Genomic DNA, 16,357 nt, shown 5'->3' with positions numbered 1-16,357 from the left:
TCTAAACTAAGACTTGCAAAACCATTTTTCCCACAACCCATTCCTTTATGATTAAATTTATTTGAAGGGCCTCACATTTAATATAGAAACAATCAGTCGTTCTCATATTTGTATCACTAAGTCATCAACGTTCGTTTCTCATGCGACATTCCTTCACTAAGTAAGTCATGAAACAGTGCGTAAACCCATTTTACGAAGTAAAACCCAGTGTCCTTCGGCTTTCTATCAGCATTTTTCGCTAAGCTGACCCCCCACGAAGCCAACCACTCTTTCTTTCGCCACCCAGTCGGCACGGCTCACCTGAGGCCAATAAACGCGTCTGACATTTTCGAAAATAAAAGCAATTTTAGCGGGCAACAAAAAAAGATTCTACAAGAATCGAGCTTTTCGGCCACTATTTATAAATACCCTTCCCTGCCTGCATTTCATAATTCATCCGTCAAGTTCGTGTGTGCCCAAGTGTCTGCCCGACCAAACATCGCTCAGAAAAACCACCCACCACCGCCCACTGCCCATGATGTCATTCCTTGGGGGCCTTCGAGTCACATGTTTGGCTTTGGATGGGCGCCCAAAAGAAAGGCGAAATAACAAAAATAGAGGAAATTTCCTTTGTACTGGGAAAAAGTTTAGCCATTTCTTTTCTTCAGACGCAAATCGCGTAAAATTCTTCGCCAAGCAAAACGTGAAAATTGTTGGGATATGGTGCTGTTGGCAATAATGATGAATGGCCGATCTAAGTATAGGTGTTTATGCACAGGAAAAATGTTCGACCACACGTTTGATAAAGTTAATTGGGTTAACTTAAATGAATATATAACGAAATAATTATAGATACATTAGATAATTTTTTGTCGATTTTCTTAACTCAAAGATTAAGTGGTTACTGATTTTAGAGGCCTTTATGTAATTTTTTTCACTGTATGGGTTATAGTCCGAGTACAAAATATCACAGCAAGTCTTCATAATTTCATTGACAGTGTAATAAAAATTTGTTTACTGATTGTTTTTACTTTTCACGCTCGTTGAGCTACAAATTTTATTTGGCATATGGTTGATCAAAAAAAAAGGAGCTTCTGAATTAACTGTGCAAATGCTAAACAAAAGTTCTAAATTACAATCGGACACAAGCAAGAATTATTAAGTGTTAGATTAATTAATATATTCGCTGACAGTTTGTTTGCATTCGGTTCTTGTGAAAATCGTTTTCTTTGATATTTTAAAAATGGTTTTCTTGGGAGTTGCGTGCTTTTAAAGAAAAAGGATTTTCTTGGAAATTGCATGAATTTAAACAGGGTCCACACCACAACAAAAACTGTCAATTTTACAAAGCCTCTTAATTACTCATTATTAGCTTTTTAGGGCTGAACAACTTCAAATAAATGTACGATAACATCCTAAAGATTGTCGAGGGTCTTTAAAGTTGTCACTTTATCAGTTGTGAACTGTTAATTACCACTCGTTGGGTCATCCATTACTCTATCTGTTATAATTCTATCGGGTTCCTGACGCAGGTTGATGCATCACCTTCGAAAGCGAAGCCACGACAGAAGAGGTCACTGTGAGCCCAATTTCATCACAAATGAGTCACTCGGTGATCCCGTTGGGGTTTGTCTTTCCCACATCCTCCTCATTATCTGAATCCTACGCCCACAATTTCCATCTGCTTTCAATTAGCAGCCGTGCACCACCACATGTTCCCCACCCCCTGCTTGAGGGGATGCGTTCACGTGTTTGCCAACAGCTGATTGCGGAGCTTTCACTGGTGGCGTATACGCAATTTCTGGTTCGTTCTACGGGGTGAAGGCAGGCCGCAAGCAGCTGCAGCTCTCTGTCTCTCTGAGTTATGCACGCTTCTCCCTACATAAATACCCTTTAGTAGTCATTAAGTGTAGGGAGTATTCAATAAGAGCACATAGTAAGGGAAAATACCGGGAGGTACTAAGGAACCATATAGGAAAGTCCAAAGAAGCGCAGCGATAATTACAATTTTAGTATCTCAGATACGAAAATTTTTTGTAAACTTCTACAAACTTTTACTCTCATCATCTTACTTAAACTCTCTTGATATAGCCTAGCTTATTTTATTATTTTGTCACATAAAAAGGATTTCAACATTCTATTTTTATACTCTTTCAAGGTTTTAAACACCACAAATTGTTGTACTCTAGAATTATTTTTGTATAAAAATGAATATTTAGCCATATTTTTACTATAGAATGTCGCAAATTATGTATCCATTAATTTGGGTATCGAGTGGTAGGCTACTCCCCCTTTTTTATTTTCATCTGCTATTTTATGAATTAAATATATTGCTGGGCCCTCTTCCTCTCTCTTCTGCCTTTTCTCTCGCCGAGACTATTTTTGCATCGTGGCTCTTGGCTTCTCGAAAAGTAAATGAACCCCAGCCCATGCAGTTCTCTCTTCGTTTCGCCGTCCTCTTTGGCCGCTCTCGCTGCACTTTTGCCACTCGCTTCTGGCTCCTTCTCTCTTTGGCTTTGGCTTCGGTTTCGGTTTATTTTGGTGCTGCATGCATTTTGGCCGCATTTCGCGCTCGCTTTCGGGCCCTGTTTGTTGTTGTTTTGCCAATTTCGTTTTTGGCAGTTCCATAAAATAAAACAAACGCGAAACAAATTCCGCAGCAGCTCGTTCTGCCCCTCTGTCGCTCTCTCTGTTTTTATTTACCCAAGTGCTCAGTCGAACAGTGTTTGCTGCGCGTTCTGAATGTGTTATTTTTTATCGTTGTATCTTTGGTGTTTCGGTGTTAATTGGTCGCGCATTCGAGGAGCCGCAAAAATCAATAAAATATTATAAAACATTTCGGAGCCCGCAGAGCCACGAGTCATGTCAATTTCCGACTGACCATCTGCATCTGCGGCGTATGAGCGATACATAGTACTCGCATGTTTGGTTGTGCGTGTTATGCAAACGTTTTTCGGCAAAGCCGCTGAAAATCAAGTGAAAATAATACATGAAAATATAAGTACTTTTAAAAAAAGTTAATTACTACTATTAAGTCCTAATGGCGCTCAGTAAAGTGAAAGTTTTACAAGTTAATAATTTGTAACGCACAACATTAAAGCTGTTTGCTTTGCAATTGATTAAAAATCGACTTGGGTAAATAATCTTTGCTTTTCGCTTTGTTTACGTAAATAACAAGAAAAGTCAGGGAAGAAAAATCAATCAGATACATCGAAATATTGCTATGTTGAAATATAATAGTGCTTAAACAATAAAGAACCATAAAATAATATTTACAGGCATGAGAACCAATTAAATATGTTTGAATATGTAATTTTTATATACATTCAGGGTCCTATAAATCCCCATACCATTTCATCATATAAAGTTGCTTGGGACAGCCAGGAATTAGTCACTCAAATAGGGCCTCGTACAAGTAAACAAATTGGCTTCTAGCGAAAATCGTCACGATTTCAATTAAGGAAACAAACAAATATATGAGAAATATTAAATGCCTGGCGAGCGTTTTTATTGCTGAGAAGGCAATCAACCGAAAATATCACACATACGCCGCGTTGTCGCGTGGCGCGCAGTCAGCTGTTCAGGCCACCCCTCCTGCAGTTGAATGACTCGGATGGCACACTTTTGAAGAATTTGCTTGTGCACTTTTCGAGATTTTCAATTATGAATTCCACGGAGAGGCAGAGCGTACTTTGTACGAGTATATTATGTAGTCTGCTTAGAGGCGCCGAGAAAGCTAAAATAAACTCGCGTGCAATGAGCTCGTAAAGCCAATTTTGTGCCGCCTCTGACCACTGCACAGTGGCGCTTTTAATCAAAAAGGTGACCAGTGTGAATGCTTGCGGCTTAGACCATCATGGCGGATAAGTAATGTTTTGATTGAGTATTAAATAATTTAAGGGAATTTGTATTAAAGCGTAATTCAGCGTCGCATAAACAGGGGCCCATTTTATAACACGCCTTTAAGAAATCTTCTAATCCATAGCATAAACATAGTATAGCATTTAATAAATTTAATTAAATTAATCAAATTGCTATACATTTTAATATGTATTCAAAATAAACATAAATTAATATTGAATTTTGATCTTAAAATTAAACCAGAGTTCGCTTTATTGATTTTGACTAACCCCCGTTCTCACTCTCCATTGCAGTTTTTGCTGAAGCAGACGAGGAAGCATCGTCCCCAGGATGCAGAGCAGTGCCGGCGGGGCGGCAGGGGGTGGCAACTACGAGGACGTGGCCGCCGCCCGGCGAGGCCGCTTCCGCGTCACCTCCTCCACGCCACAGGGTCCGCCAGAAACGACGCTCGGCCGCTTCCGCCTCATGCCCACATGTAAGTGGCTGAATCTTTTATGGTACCTGGTAATCTTGCTTTTAAGGGTGTGATTAAACCTTTTACTGCTACTATCTTAACTAACTTAATACACTAATACGCCAGAGATGTTTACTTAGTTACTGATTGGCATACAACTGCCCTTCTTACTTTTCTATTCTCATATAGACACGCTTTTAATTTAGATTATTTTACAAATCGGTACCACTGGCAATTGAACTTACAATAATTAACTTTTTTTGCAGCTTTTGCAACATTTTTTGTCAATTTAAAGAATAAGTATCGCACAAAATTTAATTTATAAATGTATAGAGGATGCAGCAAGACTCTTGCTATTTTATTTATTGAAATATAAATAAATAACTCTGATAAAAAATTTTTAAAAATTTACAAATTAATATCCGTGAATTATATGAAAACATTTCGTATTTAATATTTATATAAAATACAAATAATCAAGTACTAATAAAAAACATAAAAATTGCATGTTTTATTATGAAAGTACTTAAATCAAGATAGAAAATGTGACCCACTTGTTAGTCATTTTAACCTTAGACATTTTATACACTAATTTATTTGTACAATCAATGTTTAAAATTCGTTTAAAATTAGTGGTATAATTTCGATGCTCGACTCAAAGTAACTGTAACTGGTCGCTAATTATTGACGTGTTCTTCCCTTGCAGCCAATTATGGCGCCATTTCGCCCATTCTCCAACGGGGTCGATTTGCTGTGATTCCCGAGGAGCCCCAAGCTGGTTCCCCCGCCCTGGGGACTCCTCCGCCGGGCAGCCGAACAGCGCGTTCCCCATCGCCCGAGTGGGACTTCGACATCGAGCAGGTAAGTTCCGAAGATTTGGCAGCTTACTTAATAGTTAATAATAATACTTAACACACATTTTTAATCATATCGTCGTTTCGAGAGTACTTTATTTCATAAGTCGTGACCTTGTACCCTTTGCAAAATCTGATGGGTCATAAAGGAGTTGGGTGGGTGGTGAGAAATTCAGTGACTCCGATTTCGCCTACTTCGCTGTTTCCTTCTGGTGGCGTCATTGTGTGCTCCTGGGTGGCCTCAGTGCAATGCGCCATTTTTATTGATTTTGCTGGCTTAGCTGAAGTTGCAAAAGAGTTTGCTTGGGCCCTAAAAGTGTGAACGGCGAGCCAAGGCAACTATTTCCGATTTTTTATGGCGACATAAAATCTACTTTTTGCACTATGATGGAAATAGGAATATTGTTGCCTGCCACAGTTTTCTTTTAACAAAATCGAATCGTGAAATATTTTTTTTGTGGGAAAATATCCAATTCAAATAATTACTTTTGAAAAAAGAATTTGCTTTTGGCTTTTCTAATGGTGCGAATAAACTTTTAAGGTTTGTAAACCATTTACGTACTTAAAATTTAAATATATAAACATTTTTTTGGTCTATTATTTTATTGCTCCGTAAAATTGGAAAAAAATGTAAAAAAATATAAATATTGTTATTCATTTCTTATAAAAAATAAATAAATATTCAATCACATATAATTTATTAATTTAATTAAAATTTAATTACTAAGAAAGTATATAGTTACAAATAATTAAAGTGTCTAACTAAATGTTTTTTATAAAATGTAAGAAAATAACAAAAGGAAGGTAACATATTATCGTTAACATATAATAAATACTTACAATTCAAACGCAACCACTTTTGGCGCCAAATCTGGAGTGGTGCTTGACAAAAGCTGCTTGATTTGGAACTCTCGTTTCCATCTGGCAGCGCCACCGCGTTTGTTAATTAGTGAGACCGCAGTATGAACATTTCAATGCGCATTATTAATACTAAAAAATAGTTTCTTACAAAATAAGTAAATTATGATTAGCAATGCATTCTATTATTTGTCCGTGTTGTAATTTCTTAAAATACGCTTTAATATGATTTATTTTTCAAGGAAAACATCTTTGCAAACTAAGTACTTTTATTATATGCTTAGAAGCCTTATCCAAAGTAGGCGCTCAATAACAAATACATTTTACTAAAATTAATCAATTATAAAATTAACGGGTTTAACGGTAGGCACCAGCGGGGCTAGCAACCACCGCTGCGTTGCCACCTCGTCGAACCGGTTAAGATACTCCGGCAATAAGGCACTAACGCGTTGTCCGGAAATACTAAAACAGCGTTGCAGCTGCGGTCACTTTGGCCCAACCAGAATCTATAAAGGGAGGGTAAATTTATTGTTTTTGTCGGTTTTGTTGTTGCCGTGTCTTCGTTTTTCGCTCAACAATTTTTCGCCTGCGAGCAGAAAAACTCGCGATCAGTGCTCGGAATTGTGAGAGCAGAGTCTTGAAATTAATGTGAAAACAAGCTGCCGATAATCAGGATAGCGAATCGCACAAGTGGGTGCTCGACAATAATATTATTCGTGATAAGCTGCGTACACAGCTTTTAATTGTGCGCGAACGGATTGCAGAAATTGCAGGCGACAACGGCAACAAAAACCCCACGATAAAACAATCGATCTTTGTTCTTTCGAGTGCGCAAATCAATTGCGAGGCTTCCTTGTTCCACTAAAGAAAACCAGAAAAATAGCTAATCGCTTTTCCTGCTCTTGGATGTACAATGTACACATAAAAAATCAATAATCGGCGATCAGCTGTTACGCACACCAACAAACACATGGCTTCGCCTGCCTGGAAAGAGCAACAAAAACGCTTGGAAATTTTCCACGGACAAATAGTTTTTATTTGCTCCGACTTGCTGATTTGCTTCTTCTCCCCGTCGATGTTCCCGTAGTAACGCAATTGATTCTTAATAAAAAGTGCAAAATAAAACGATCAAATGCTGAGTGACGCAGCCAGCAGAGAATTTCCGAAATCCTGCTGCTCTTCCACCTCTTCCTCTTGCCCCTTCCATGGTGCGATCAGCTTGGTGCGTGTTCCAATTGGAAAGTCGAGTCCAAAGTGGAAGCGCGCGCCCGAATAATTTTCTTGTTTTATTCATTTGTGTTTTATGGCTTTTATTAACATCGATTGGGTTTTTGTTGCCGCTGCCTTCGCGTTTGTGATTTATTTGGTGTTGAACAAAATGGCTGATAATTAGCCGAGTGAAATGAGTGTAATCTAATCTGAAAAGCCAGCACCTCCGGAGTGTTTGGACATCCAGCGAAAATAGTTGATACAATTTCGCTCTAATCTCGGAATGTATAATGTGCCAACCGCCAACAACCAGCTAATTCGTTACGTTTCCTCTTGCTTGCAATCGTTCTTAGCGCAGCTAAATGCCTAATCGCGAAATTGTTTACAAAAGTTTTGTTTTTTACCCGTTCAGGTGAACGTGAGTGTGGATGTGAGTGTCTATATGAGTGCGCATGTGGATGAGACTGTTTTTCTGTCCGTGAGCGTGTTAATTTATTTTTTAACCTGAGAATCGAATCGAATCGAACCGACGACACATCCAGTTACTGATTAATAAACACAAAGGTGGGTGCCAGTTTCATTCTTCAATTGTCAAAACTTGATTTATTTCTGTGCCTCAATATTTCTTTTGTGTTGATATGAGCGCGTGACGTTTGAGTTTCCCCCATTTCTTGTTCTTCTTCGTTTTGTCTCTGCGCCTAAGTCGAGTGGGTGGGAAATTCCCCGTGAGGAAAATTCCCGAAATGGGGACATTCTTGTCTTGATTTGTTGATCTTCGGGTGAACACATTTGATTTACTATTTCGAATATTTAGGAATTTTTCACAGCTTTCAAAAGCATTTGTAGGCATTTCAGGTGTTGTTTTTTAAGATAAATAGATGGTTCTATTTTATTATTCTGTTGAAGAAAAAACTATTTTTTACTTTTGAAATGTAAATAAATAATAAAAAAACACTTTTTTTTATTTATTTGTTACACTGATGTTAATATAACGATAAGTTAACATTTTATAGGGGTTCTTCTTGTTTTTCTAAATTTTAAACTCAAAGGAAAACTTTAGTAATGAAGGCATTCCTGTTTCTATTTAAAGATCTTTTAGAGGAATCTGATTTTAAATACTTTTTAAAACAATTTAAAACAATAATAATTGTTTGTTTGTAAAAATATAATTTAAATGTTATATTAACTAGAAACAAAATGGATTATTTTTTCTCAAAAACACTTTGGAACTGAATTTTTAATTGACTTTTTTTAAATAACTGGTTGATATGACAAGGTTTCTTCTTATTAGATTATTTTAGAATTCTTAGTATTGTTAAACATGATAAGTATGCTTTTAACACAGCCTAATGTGCTACTTGGCTTCCAAAATGGGTGCTGAACTGCTCTACCCCGTCTCAATCTGAAACCCTTAAGTCGAACAACACTAATTGTCAAATGAACGTTATCATATCACTTTCATTTCGGCATTGAGTAATTAAGCGAGCGCACTTCAGCTGAATTCCCAGAAACTCTATGAGATCGGCACCGAAGTAAGCAGGCAGGAAATTCCGCACTTTGATCCGCGGATGTGCCCAGAAATACCAGATAGTCGCACCAAATGGTAATATTGACGCTTCGCATTCGCAGTTGCCCCATCGGATCGGCACGAGCTGAGTGCCAATTACCTTTAAGCAAAAATTGCACTGCCAATATGTGTGCACCGCCTCTATTCGATATTCGTGTACGAGCGAGAATATCTGTGTATACTTATGCCTAATCACATGCGCACGACACTGCGGATCAGCAGTTCGTTCCGTGGGACTGGATGTGCTTCGCTTCCTTTCCAAGTGGCTGCCCTGCAAGCGAGGCTGTTTGTTTATCTTAGCAATTAGTTATCCACAAACTGTGCGCCATCGAATCGGAGGAATAAAGCATGAATAATTAAGACTGCCCAGCGAGACTTCGACCACCAAATAACTACTGAATTTTTAAGCCTCTCGATCGAATTCCACACTTTGTTTACTTTCGGGAAATATTTGTTTTCCAATTGACTTTCCGGCCCCTCGACTATTTCTCAATAACGCAAGCTCCCCTTGAGACCCTCAATCTTGTTCCCCTGCGCATATTATTTGTTATTTGTTTGCTTGCCCGAGTTGAATGAACCTCTTTCAATATCTTTCTGCAAGAGAACACAAAGCCCCGACTCTGCTTGGCTCGAAAATCAATATTTTTGTTTAAATATTATTCTAGGCATACGACACAGCCGCAAAAAATACTTACCAGATGTGCTCATGTTGCAAATTGCATTGGTTTTGGCGGTTGGGGGTGGAAAAGCAACTGGGATTTAGGGCATGTGCAGCGAAAATGGGGTTTACGTAAAGAGATTTTACAAGGGATAGCAAAGCCGGTCATTGGTTATAGAACAGGCAGCAGAACAAACACAAGAGAGTAGCGGAAATATACTAAAAACGCGAATTCTTCAGTCAAGAACCGAAAGTTGTTTTCTGTATAAAAAAGAGGGTTGGAAACAGGTAAAATTTTCTTGCACTATTTGGGCGATAAAAACTAGGACACATTTTTACAAATTTATTGATCCCATTAAAGACACAATAAATTACATTTTTTAGCAAGGTATCATAATTCGCTTAGACCGACAAGGTGACCTGACTCCAAACCGTTTTGTTAAGCTCTTCGAAGGACTGCATCTGCTCATTGAGCCTGGCGAGTTGGCTGAAGACCATATCGAACTTGGCCTCAAAGTGCTGGACCACCGACTTGAGTTCCTGTCGCAGTTTTTCCACTTCGCTGGGCTCGGCACTACTGAGCTTCGGCGAGGACTCCACACTGGCCGAGAGTTCCGCGGAGGCGCTGGAAGAGTCCAGGGACTCCTTCTCAGACAAGCGATACATGCAGGCTATGCCGTGGAAGTACTCCCCCGGGAAATCGGGATCGTACTCGTCGACGGTGTAGCTAATGCCATTGCCACGGATGAGCACGTCCATTATGACCCGCAGGCTGAAGCAGTTCCAGTGGTTGCCATGGATGAAGAAGTGGGTCAGCTGCGTGAGCGTTGGGAAGGAAGAGGGGTCGATTTCGGTGAGGTTGTTAGAGGAGATGTCCAGTTTCCGCAGGTTAGGCATTCCCTGCAGAGCCTCCAGAGGCACTTCCACCTGACCGGTGTTGCGCAGCACCAACATTTCGAGGTGAGGAGTTTGCCAGCCCTGGGGCAACTGGCCCAGATGCGGATTATCGGCCACGTCCAGGTGCCGCAGCTTGGGAACGCGGCTCAGAGAGGCCAGCTGGACCAGCGAGTTGTTGCGCAGCACCAGGTGCTCCAGGGCCTCGGAGGCGGGAAAGTAGAGCTCCCTCACGCGGTTGTCGCTCAGGTCGACGTTCGTCACCGAGCCGTACAAGTTGACACGGTCCAGCGAGCAGTTGCGAACGGTCAGATTGGTGGCATTGATATTCAGCAGCAGCACTTTCAGCTGCGGATTATTCGACAGATCCACATACTGCATCTGGTGGTCACGCCCCCTGGAGCGAAAGGCGTACTCGCCCACCCCCTGGAGCCTGTTGCTCTGCATTGCCACCGATAAAAGTGCCGGATTTTGGGCAAACAGGTCGCTCTCTATGGTGGTTAGTTTGTTGTGAGCCAGGCCCACGTGCCTGAGGCTCTTCAGTTCCGCGAATATGTCCCTCGGTAGATCCTCCAGCAGATTCTCCATCAAATCCAGATACTGCAACTTCTTGAGATTCTCGAAGGCGCCCACGTGGAGCTTGCTCAGCTTATTGCGATTCAGGAAGAGGAACTCCAGGTTGCCCGCTCCCCTGAAGGTCCTCAAGGGCAGCACTTCGATCTTATTATCCGAGAGGAGGAGGATCACCAACTTGTCGGCGCCAATGGAGAAGTTCTCCCAGTAGATGAAGCGGATGCCGCAGCTTCGCATGTCCAACTCGCTCACCTCCAGCGTGTAGAAAAGTCGCAGGGGAAAGTTGGTGAAGGTGCAGTTCTCGAAGACCAGGGTTCTGGAGGGTTCCTCGTCGCCCACCTCGTAGGTGGTGCCATCCTCAGCGATCCTCACCTCGGTGGGCAGGTCAAAAGTGGCCTTTTCCTCCTCGCTCTCGAACTGGAAGCCACTGCAGCTGGTCACCTTGCCCTCCGTTTGGCAGTGACCCTCCAGGCTGGAAACCAGCACCACTCTCGACAGACTCTCCTCGGACTCATCCTCATCGCCTTGGGCGTGTGTAACGACCGCCAACGAGATCAGCGAACAGATCCAGAAGCACAGCAAACAATTCCGGACGTACATTTGGCGTGCTCCACGATTCACGTTCGACCTGAAACTGATTCCAAACGATGACCGCCAATCGCCGCGCCAGATAAGCCCCTCCTATAATGCTCGAGTAATGATCGTCAGTTCTATATGATTTTCATTCTATTCATGGTGTTTTGATTTTGCAAAAAATAATATGGTTCACATATAAAGGGTACAGTGCGTAACATAGCTTTAGGGCAGGGGGCTTCTATAGTCACCGAAGGGTTATGGTGAGTGAGTTACAAAAAATTATTTACAATTTAAAGTTATATTAATGCATATAATATTTAATAAAAAACTATTTTTTTAGTTTACTATCTATATATACGATGGCGTAGTATGATGGTGTGTCAAACTGTTATTGCTTGGGGATATACACCGCACGATCTCTTTAAAATCTTATAATAGACTGTTGTTTTAAATTAAAACCAAAATTTTTAGAAAAAAATATCATAGGGCTGTTATTCTCAGAACAGACAGATTTTATTCTCTTTATTTCAAATGCACCTATTCTATTTTAAGCGAGCATCAATATAATAGATATGTAATTCACGTCCATTACTGTATGGGGCACCTGAAAAATCGGGTTCATTTTGTTGTCGTCGTTATTTTGACACATGTTCGTGGTTCCCCATTTATTATTCATTATTGTCCGCTGCTGCGAAGTTCCCGCTCTGCTGCCTCCATTCGGCGATCTGCCAGAGCTACAAAATTCGAACCAAAAACATTGCACAATATCTGCTGAACAATTCCAGCCAGCTCCAGCCCATGTTCCCTTATCATGAAGTGTTTACTCGGCGATTTGCTGAACAAAAGGTGGAAATCTCTTGGCTGCTGATAATGGCCGTAAGGCCAGGCACTTAGCCGTTGAAATACACCTTATGTAAGGGTATTTCCACGCCGGCTCAGTGGCTTTTCCCAGCTAATTAAACGAAAAAAGCGGGCGCGTGGAAATGTTTCTTAAAATACATTCCTATGACACATTAACCATTTCGAATTTTGTGGATCGTAAAAGTCGTTTGTATTGCCGTGGACTATATTTTTGTTTAATATACATTTTTGCTGATTGCCGCCAGTATGACTCAATGTTTATCAACTCGAAAATTGTTGCTCTGGTGGAGGGCATTCGGGTTTCGGTTTGATAAGGGTCGTAGAACTTCCGTTAACTGTATTTTATCTTGCTTTTATTTTTGAACAATCATTTGGCAAGGGTTCAACGATAATTAGCAAGAATGTATGCCACCTTTTGAGAGTCTTCTGCACCAAAACACCCATAAATAATAGTAAACTAGAGCTTTCGCCTGGCCGGGGAGCACAGAACGGTGACATGTCAGTGGAAAAATATGAAATTGTTAACCAATATATTACCGAACGAGCTGGGAACACGTTCAACCTGCTTTCAGTCGCTCAATTTGTTATTTACAGCTTTGCGGGTGAAAACAAAAAGATTATGACGGGCCGCCAGGACAAGTAAAGCTTTATTAATTTGTATGCAAACAAATTTATTTGCTGTTGAAATTTATGAAAGTTTATTTCCATTCGGGTTTTCGACGGACTTCAGGGGATTTCGATGACTTATACCTCGGCAAACACTTTGAATGGCAAAAGGTAATTTCCACACAATTGATCTGCCCATTTGCATTGGGCTGATTATGAGCCAATGGGTTTTAAATTATTTGATATAACACAGCATGGTTATATCTATATCTAGTGTTGTTGGGGCTCAATTGGAACGGCATGACTTCGTTTAGCGATACATTTTGTCGTCTGCGCCCCCTTGTTCAATTCAATTTGCCGCAATTACTTTGCATACAAGTCCCGGGGAGAAAAAGAGTGAGAATTACCAGCAGACTTTGTCCCCGCCGTCTGTACTCTTTTCAAATCAAATTTCCCCCAATAGTTTGGCGGGGTAAACAAATGCGATATGCGCCCATATAAACGAACTTATAGCGGGCAATCGGTCACGCCGCGTGTTCACGTAGAACTGTGGGTGATTTTATATGGCGCCCCCGGTTTATGGCACTTGATTTAATTCGTTAGTTTTATGGTCGGTCGAGCGCAAAATGCTTAAGATATCCAAAGGTTGATTTGTCTATTTGACTGCACTGATGGCGAAATCGGTAATGATATAACCCCCGGAGAAATGAGCTAATTGCCATTAAAACAGGGCACTTTATGGCCAAGTGCTTCTAAAAATTTGCTTAAGGCGAAAACGCCCTCAAAAGCTATAGAACAATATTTTAATATTCACAAGAAAACGAATGCTTGAGCAAAAAACAAGTTTGCAATCGCTGAGTGATAGTGCGTAATCTGATTTTATGATCTAATTTATAGCTTAGGTGTACAACACAGCCGCGCAAATATGATACTTATGCGATTTCATGATAGGAAAACTAATTAAACAAAGTACAGATGGCCACTTGAGATAGTCAGAGGTGATTCAATGTTTGTTTATTTGATTATTTAAATGTGTTTATGCCTTCTGGTGTTCTGAGAACAAATCACTTAGCATGGTTATCACCATCTAGGGTCTAGACTGTCGGCCATAAAGAGATGACAATCGGAACCAACTACCTGTAGGCACTTCTCAACCTATCAGATACCGGCCAGACCCAACGTAGCCCAAGTGGCATACTTTTGGAACGGCAGTACAACACCATATCAGCTGACACAACTGGTGCCATAAACCACATAGCTATCCGCTCAGAGAGTCGTTCCGAAGTCGTGGAGAATCGAGAGAACGTGCTTATCGCCCGGGTATTATGCCAAATGTCTGAAATTATTTCCCAACAGAGCGCAGAAACAAGAGCAAAACAAAGCCCCATTGCTAATATTCATTGAGAGGAACAATAAAACTTTATTAGCCCAAAATCGCACCGGGCGGTGGAGCGTTTCGGAAAACAAAAATAATAAATTAATGCAAACAAAACAAACAAACGCCTAAAGACCTGTTCCACTCGTGTAGGGTTGTTTTCGAAGGCTGTGTTCTGGTTTCGTATTAAAATGCCCCACCAAGCCAGTTATGAGCTCAGTCAGTCGGTCTTCTTCTGCCAAGATGCTAAACTACCTAAACTATATTTCGATCGCACTGGTCGGTCTTGCGATTTGTGTTTCAACCAAACCGGAGGAAGTTGCAGTTGACAGTTTGGATTGCCTGGAAAATACCTGCACAAAATTGGATTACCCTGATTCCTCAGAAGTTGCCTTCCTTACAGAAGAGGCGACCAGAGAATTGAGGGCCTACGAAACTCTCATACTGCACAGTTCCAAGCTGGCCAACCTGCCCAGAAAAATCTTTCTGAATCTCCCTCAACTTGTGGAACTCGATGTATTGGAGTGCGAGCTTCAGCAAATTGAAAGAAATTGCTTTGAGGGCTCCCGAAATCTAAGAAGATTGAACTTGGGAGGAAATCTCCTTAGAGTTTTGGATAGTAAAACCTTCGAACTGGCCACACAGTTGGAGGAGCTCGGCTTGTCCGACAATCAACTGGAGGATCTTCCCAGTGATGTTTTCCTGCCCCTCAATAAACTTCAGAAAATCAACTTATCCAACAACAAGCTAAAGACCATTTCTCAGTACTCCTTCTCAAAATTGGGGTCCTTAAAGTCCATTAATCTGGATAGCAATCAGCTAAGAGAAGTGCCTGGAGATCTTTTCAAGGATCAACAGAAACATTTGACGCAATTCTCAGCCAGGAGTAATCAACTAGAGCGGATTCCTTCAAACATATTTTCCGAAGTAGAACTTCTTCTACTATCGTTTAATCCTAAGCTCAAAAGCCTCCATCTAACAGCCAATATTGATGAGCTGCAGGCCACCAATTGTGGTCTCGAGTCGGTCAAGTTGGACGGACGAGTGGTAGGTGTCCAACTGGAGGATAACCTGAGCCTAAAAGAGTTGAAAATATTCCACCCCGATAATCTGGAACAACTCTATGTGGCCAATACCAACCTCACCAGACTCGACTTCCTGTCCAAGGCCAGTAAATTAGTTGACCTGGATGTGACCGGCATTGAAAACCTGTCAGACTTACCTAAAATCTCATCAGCCAAGGGGTTGGAACGATTGAGCTTCACTTACGACAACCTGACCTCGGATCACATGGACATGTTACCTCGCTTGAAGGATCTCAACTACTTGGAGATAACCCACGACAAAGCTAGGGAGATCTTTATAAAAGATTTGGATGAAGATTTCTTTGTCGAAGAAGCGGAACTTAATTGTGAACAGCTGGCGGATCTGTTGGAGTTTGTCGAGCTTCCAAAAGACACTACCATCTTGGAGGATCGCTTAGTTGGAGATCCCCGAGCGCCATTGAGATGTGGAGCCGCATAGAATTTAGTCTCTTGAATGGAATTTAGTTTTTAGAAGTAAAAGAATTTGTACATAACAAGAAATGTTTTGTAGTAGGTTTTAAACGATTGTTAAAGAGTTGGGCCAACATAAATATTATATTGAATTAAACAATTAAAAAAAAGACATTACAAAATTAAGAGATTAACTGCACTTAACTCCACTTTTCTTTGAATGTAGGCCCAAGACATAAAGAAGACTTTCCTTAAGAGAGCTTTGTCGAAGCTGGTAACAAAACGTGCGCTTAAAATATATTTTTGTTAAAATTCTTGAAGTGAGTAAATATTTCTGTACGTTTGCAAATCATTTATCAACATTATACGCTGTCTCCGCAATTGTTTTCGGTTTGCACACATTGCAGGCATTGTTAAAAAACAATTTGTCAATTCACAGACCCTTGCGATCGCTGATCTCGAACTTCGATTGCTGGTCTTGCGTTTTTCGCTGCCGAGACTCGAGAGCTTTCCCCGATCTCCGCTGATGCTGATTG

At 40.7% G+C, this 16,357-nt stretch overlaps 3 protein-coding genes across 6 annotated transcripts in view; 2 read left to right on the top strand and 1 right to left on the bottom strand.

The window, feature by feature from the left end:
• The window catches only part of LOC108027153 (5'-AMP-activated protein kinase subunit gamma-1), a 68,442-nt gene that overhangs the window by 1,537 nt on the left and 50,548 nt on the right, over positions 1–16,357 (top strand). The window contains exons 2-3 of one of the 4 annotated variants that reach the window (XM_017098377.3): positions 4,134–4,315; positions 5,001–5,155. In XM_017098377.3, the coding sequence (XP_016953866.1) occupies positions 4,171–4,315; positions 5,001–5,155 (300 nt within the window). In that variant the 5' untranslated portion in view covers positions 4,134–4,170. Of the gene's footprint in view, positions 1–4,133; positions 4,316–5,000; positions 5,156–6,532; positions 6,697–7,627; positions 7,780–16,357 lie in introns of those variants that run through there. The other 3 variants (XM_017098374.3, XM_044094776.2, XM_050888793.1) reach the window with 3 other exon arrangements.
• On the bottom strand, positions 9,771–11,555 carry LOC108027154 (insulin-like growth factor-binding protein complex acid labile subunit). Its single transcript, XM_017098383.3, has one exon. The coding sequence runs from the start codon at positions 11,505–11,507 to the stop codon at positions 9,843–9,845; it is 1,665 nt and encodes a 554-aa protein (XP_016953872.1). The 5' UTR covers positions 11,508–11,555; the 3' UTR covers positions 9,771–9,842.
• Positions 13,566–15,856, top strand: LOC108027156 (carboxypeptidase N subunit 2). The gene has a single exon (XM_017098385.3). It carries the CDS (start codon positions 14,536–14,538, stop codon positions 15,847–15,849), a length of 1,314 nt encoding a protein of 437 aa, XP_016953874.1. The 5' UTR covers positions 13,566–14,535; the 3' UTR covers positions 15,850–15,856.

This window comes from Drosophila biarmipes, chromosome 3R (genome assembly GCF_025231255.1).
Source record: "Drosophila biarmipes strain raj3 chromosome 3R, RU_DBia_V1.1, whole genome shotgun sequence".
Lineage (NCBI taxonomy): Eukaryota > Metazoa > Arthropoda > Insecta > Diptera > Drosophilidae > Drosophila > Drosophila biarmipes.
This window is presented reverse-complemented; position numbering and strand designations above follow the sequence as displayed.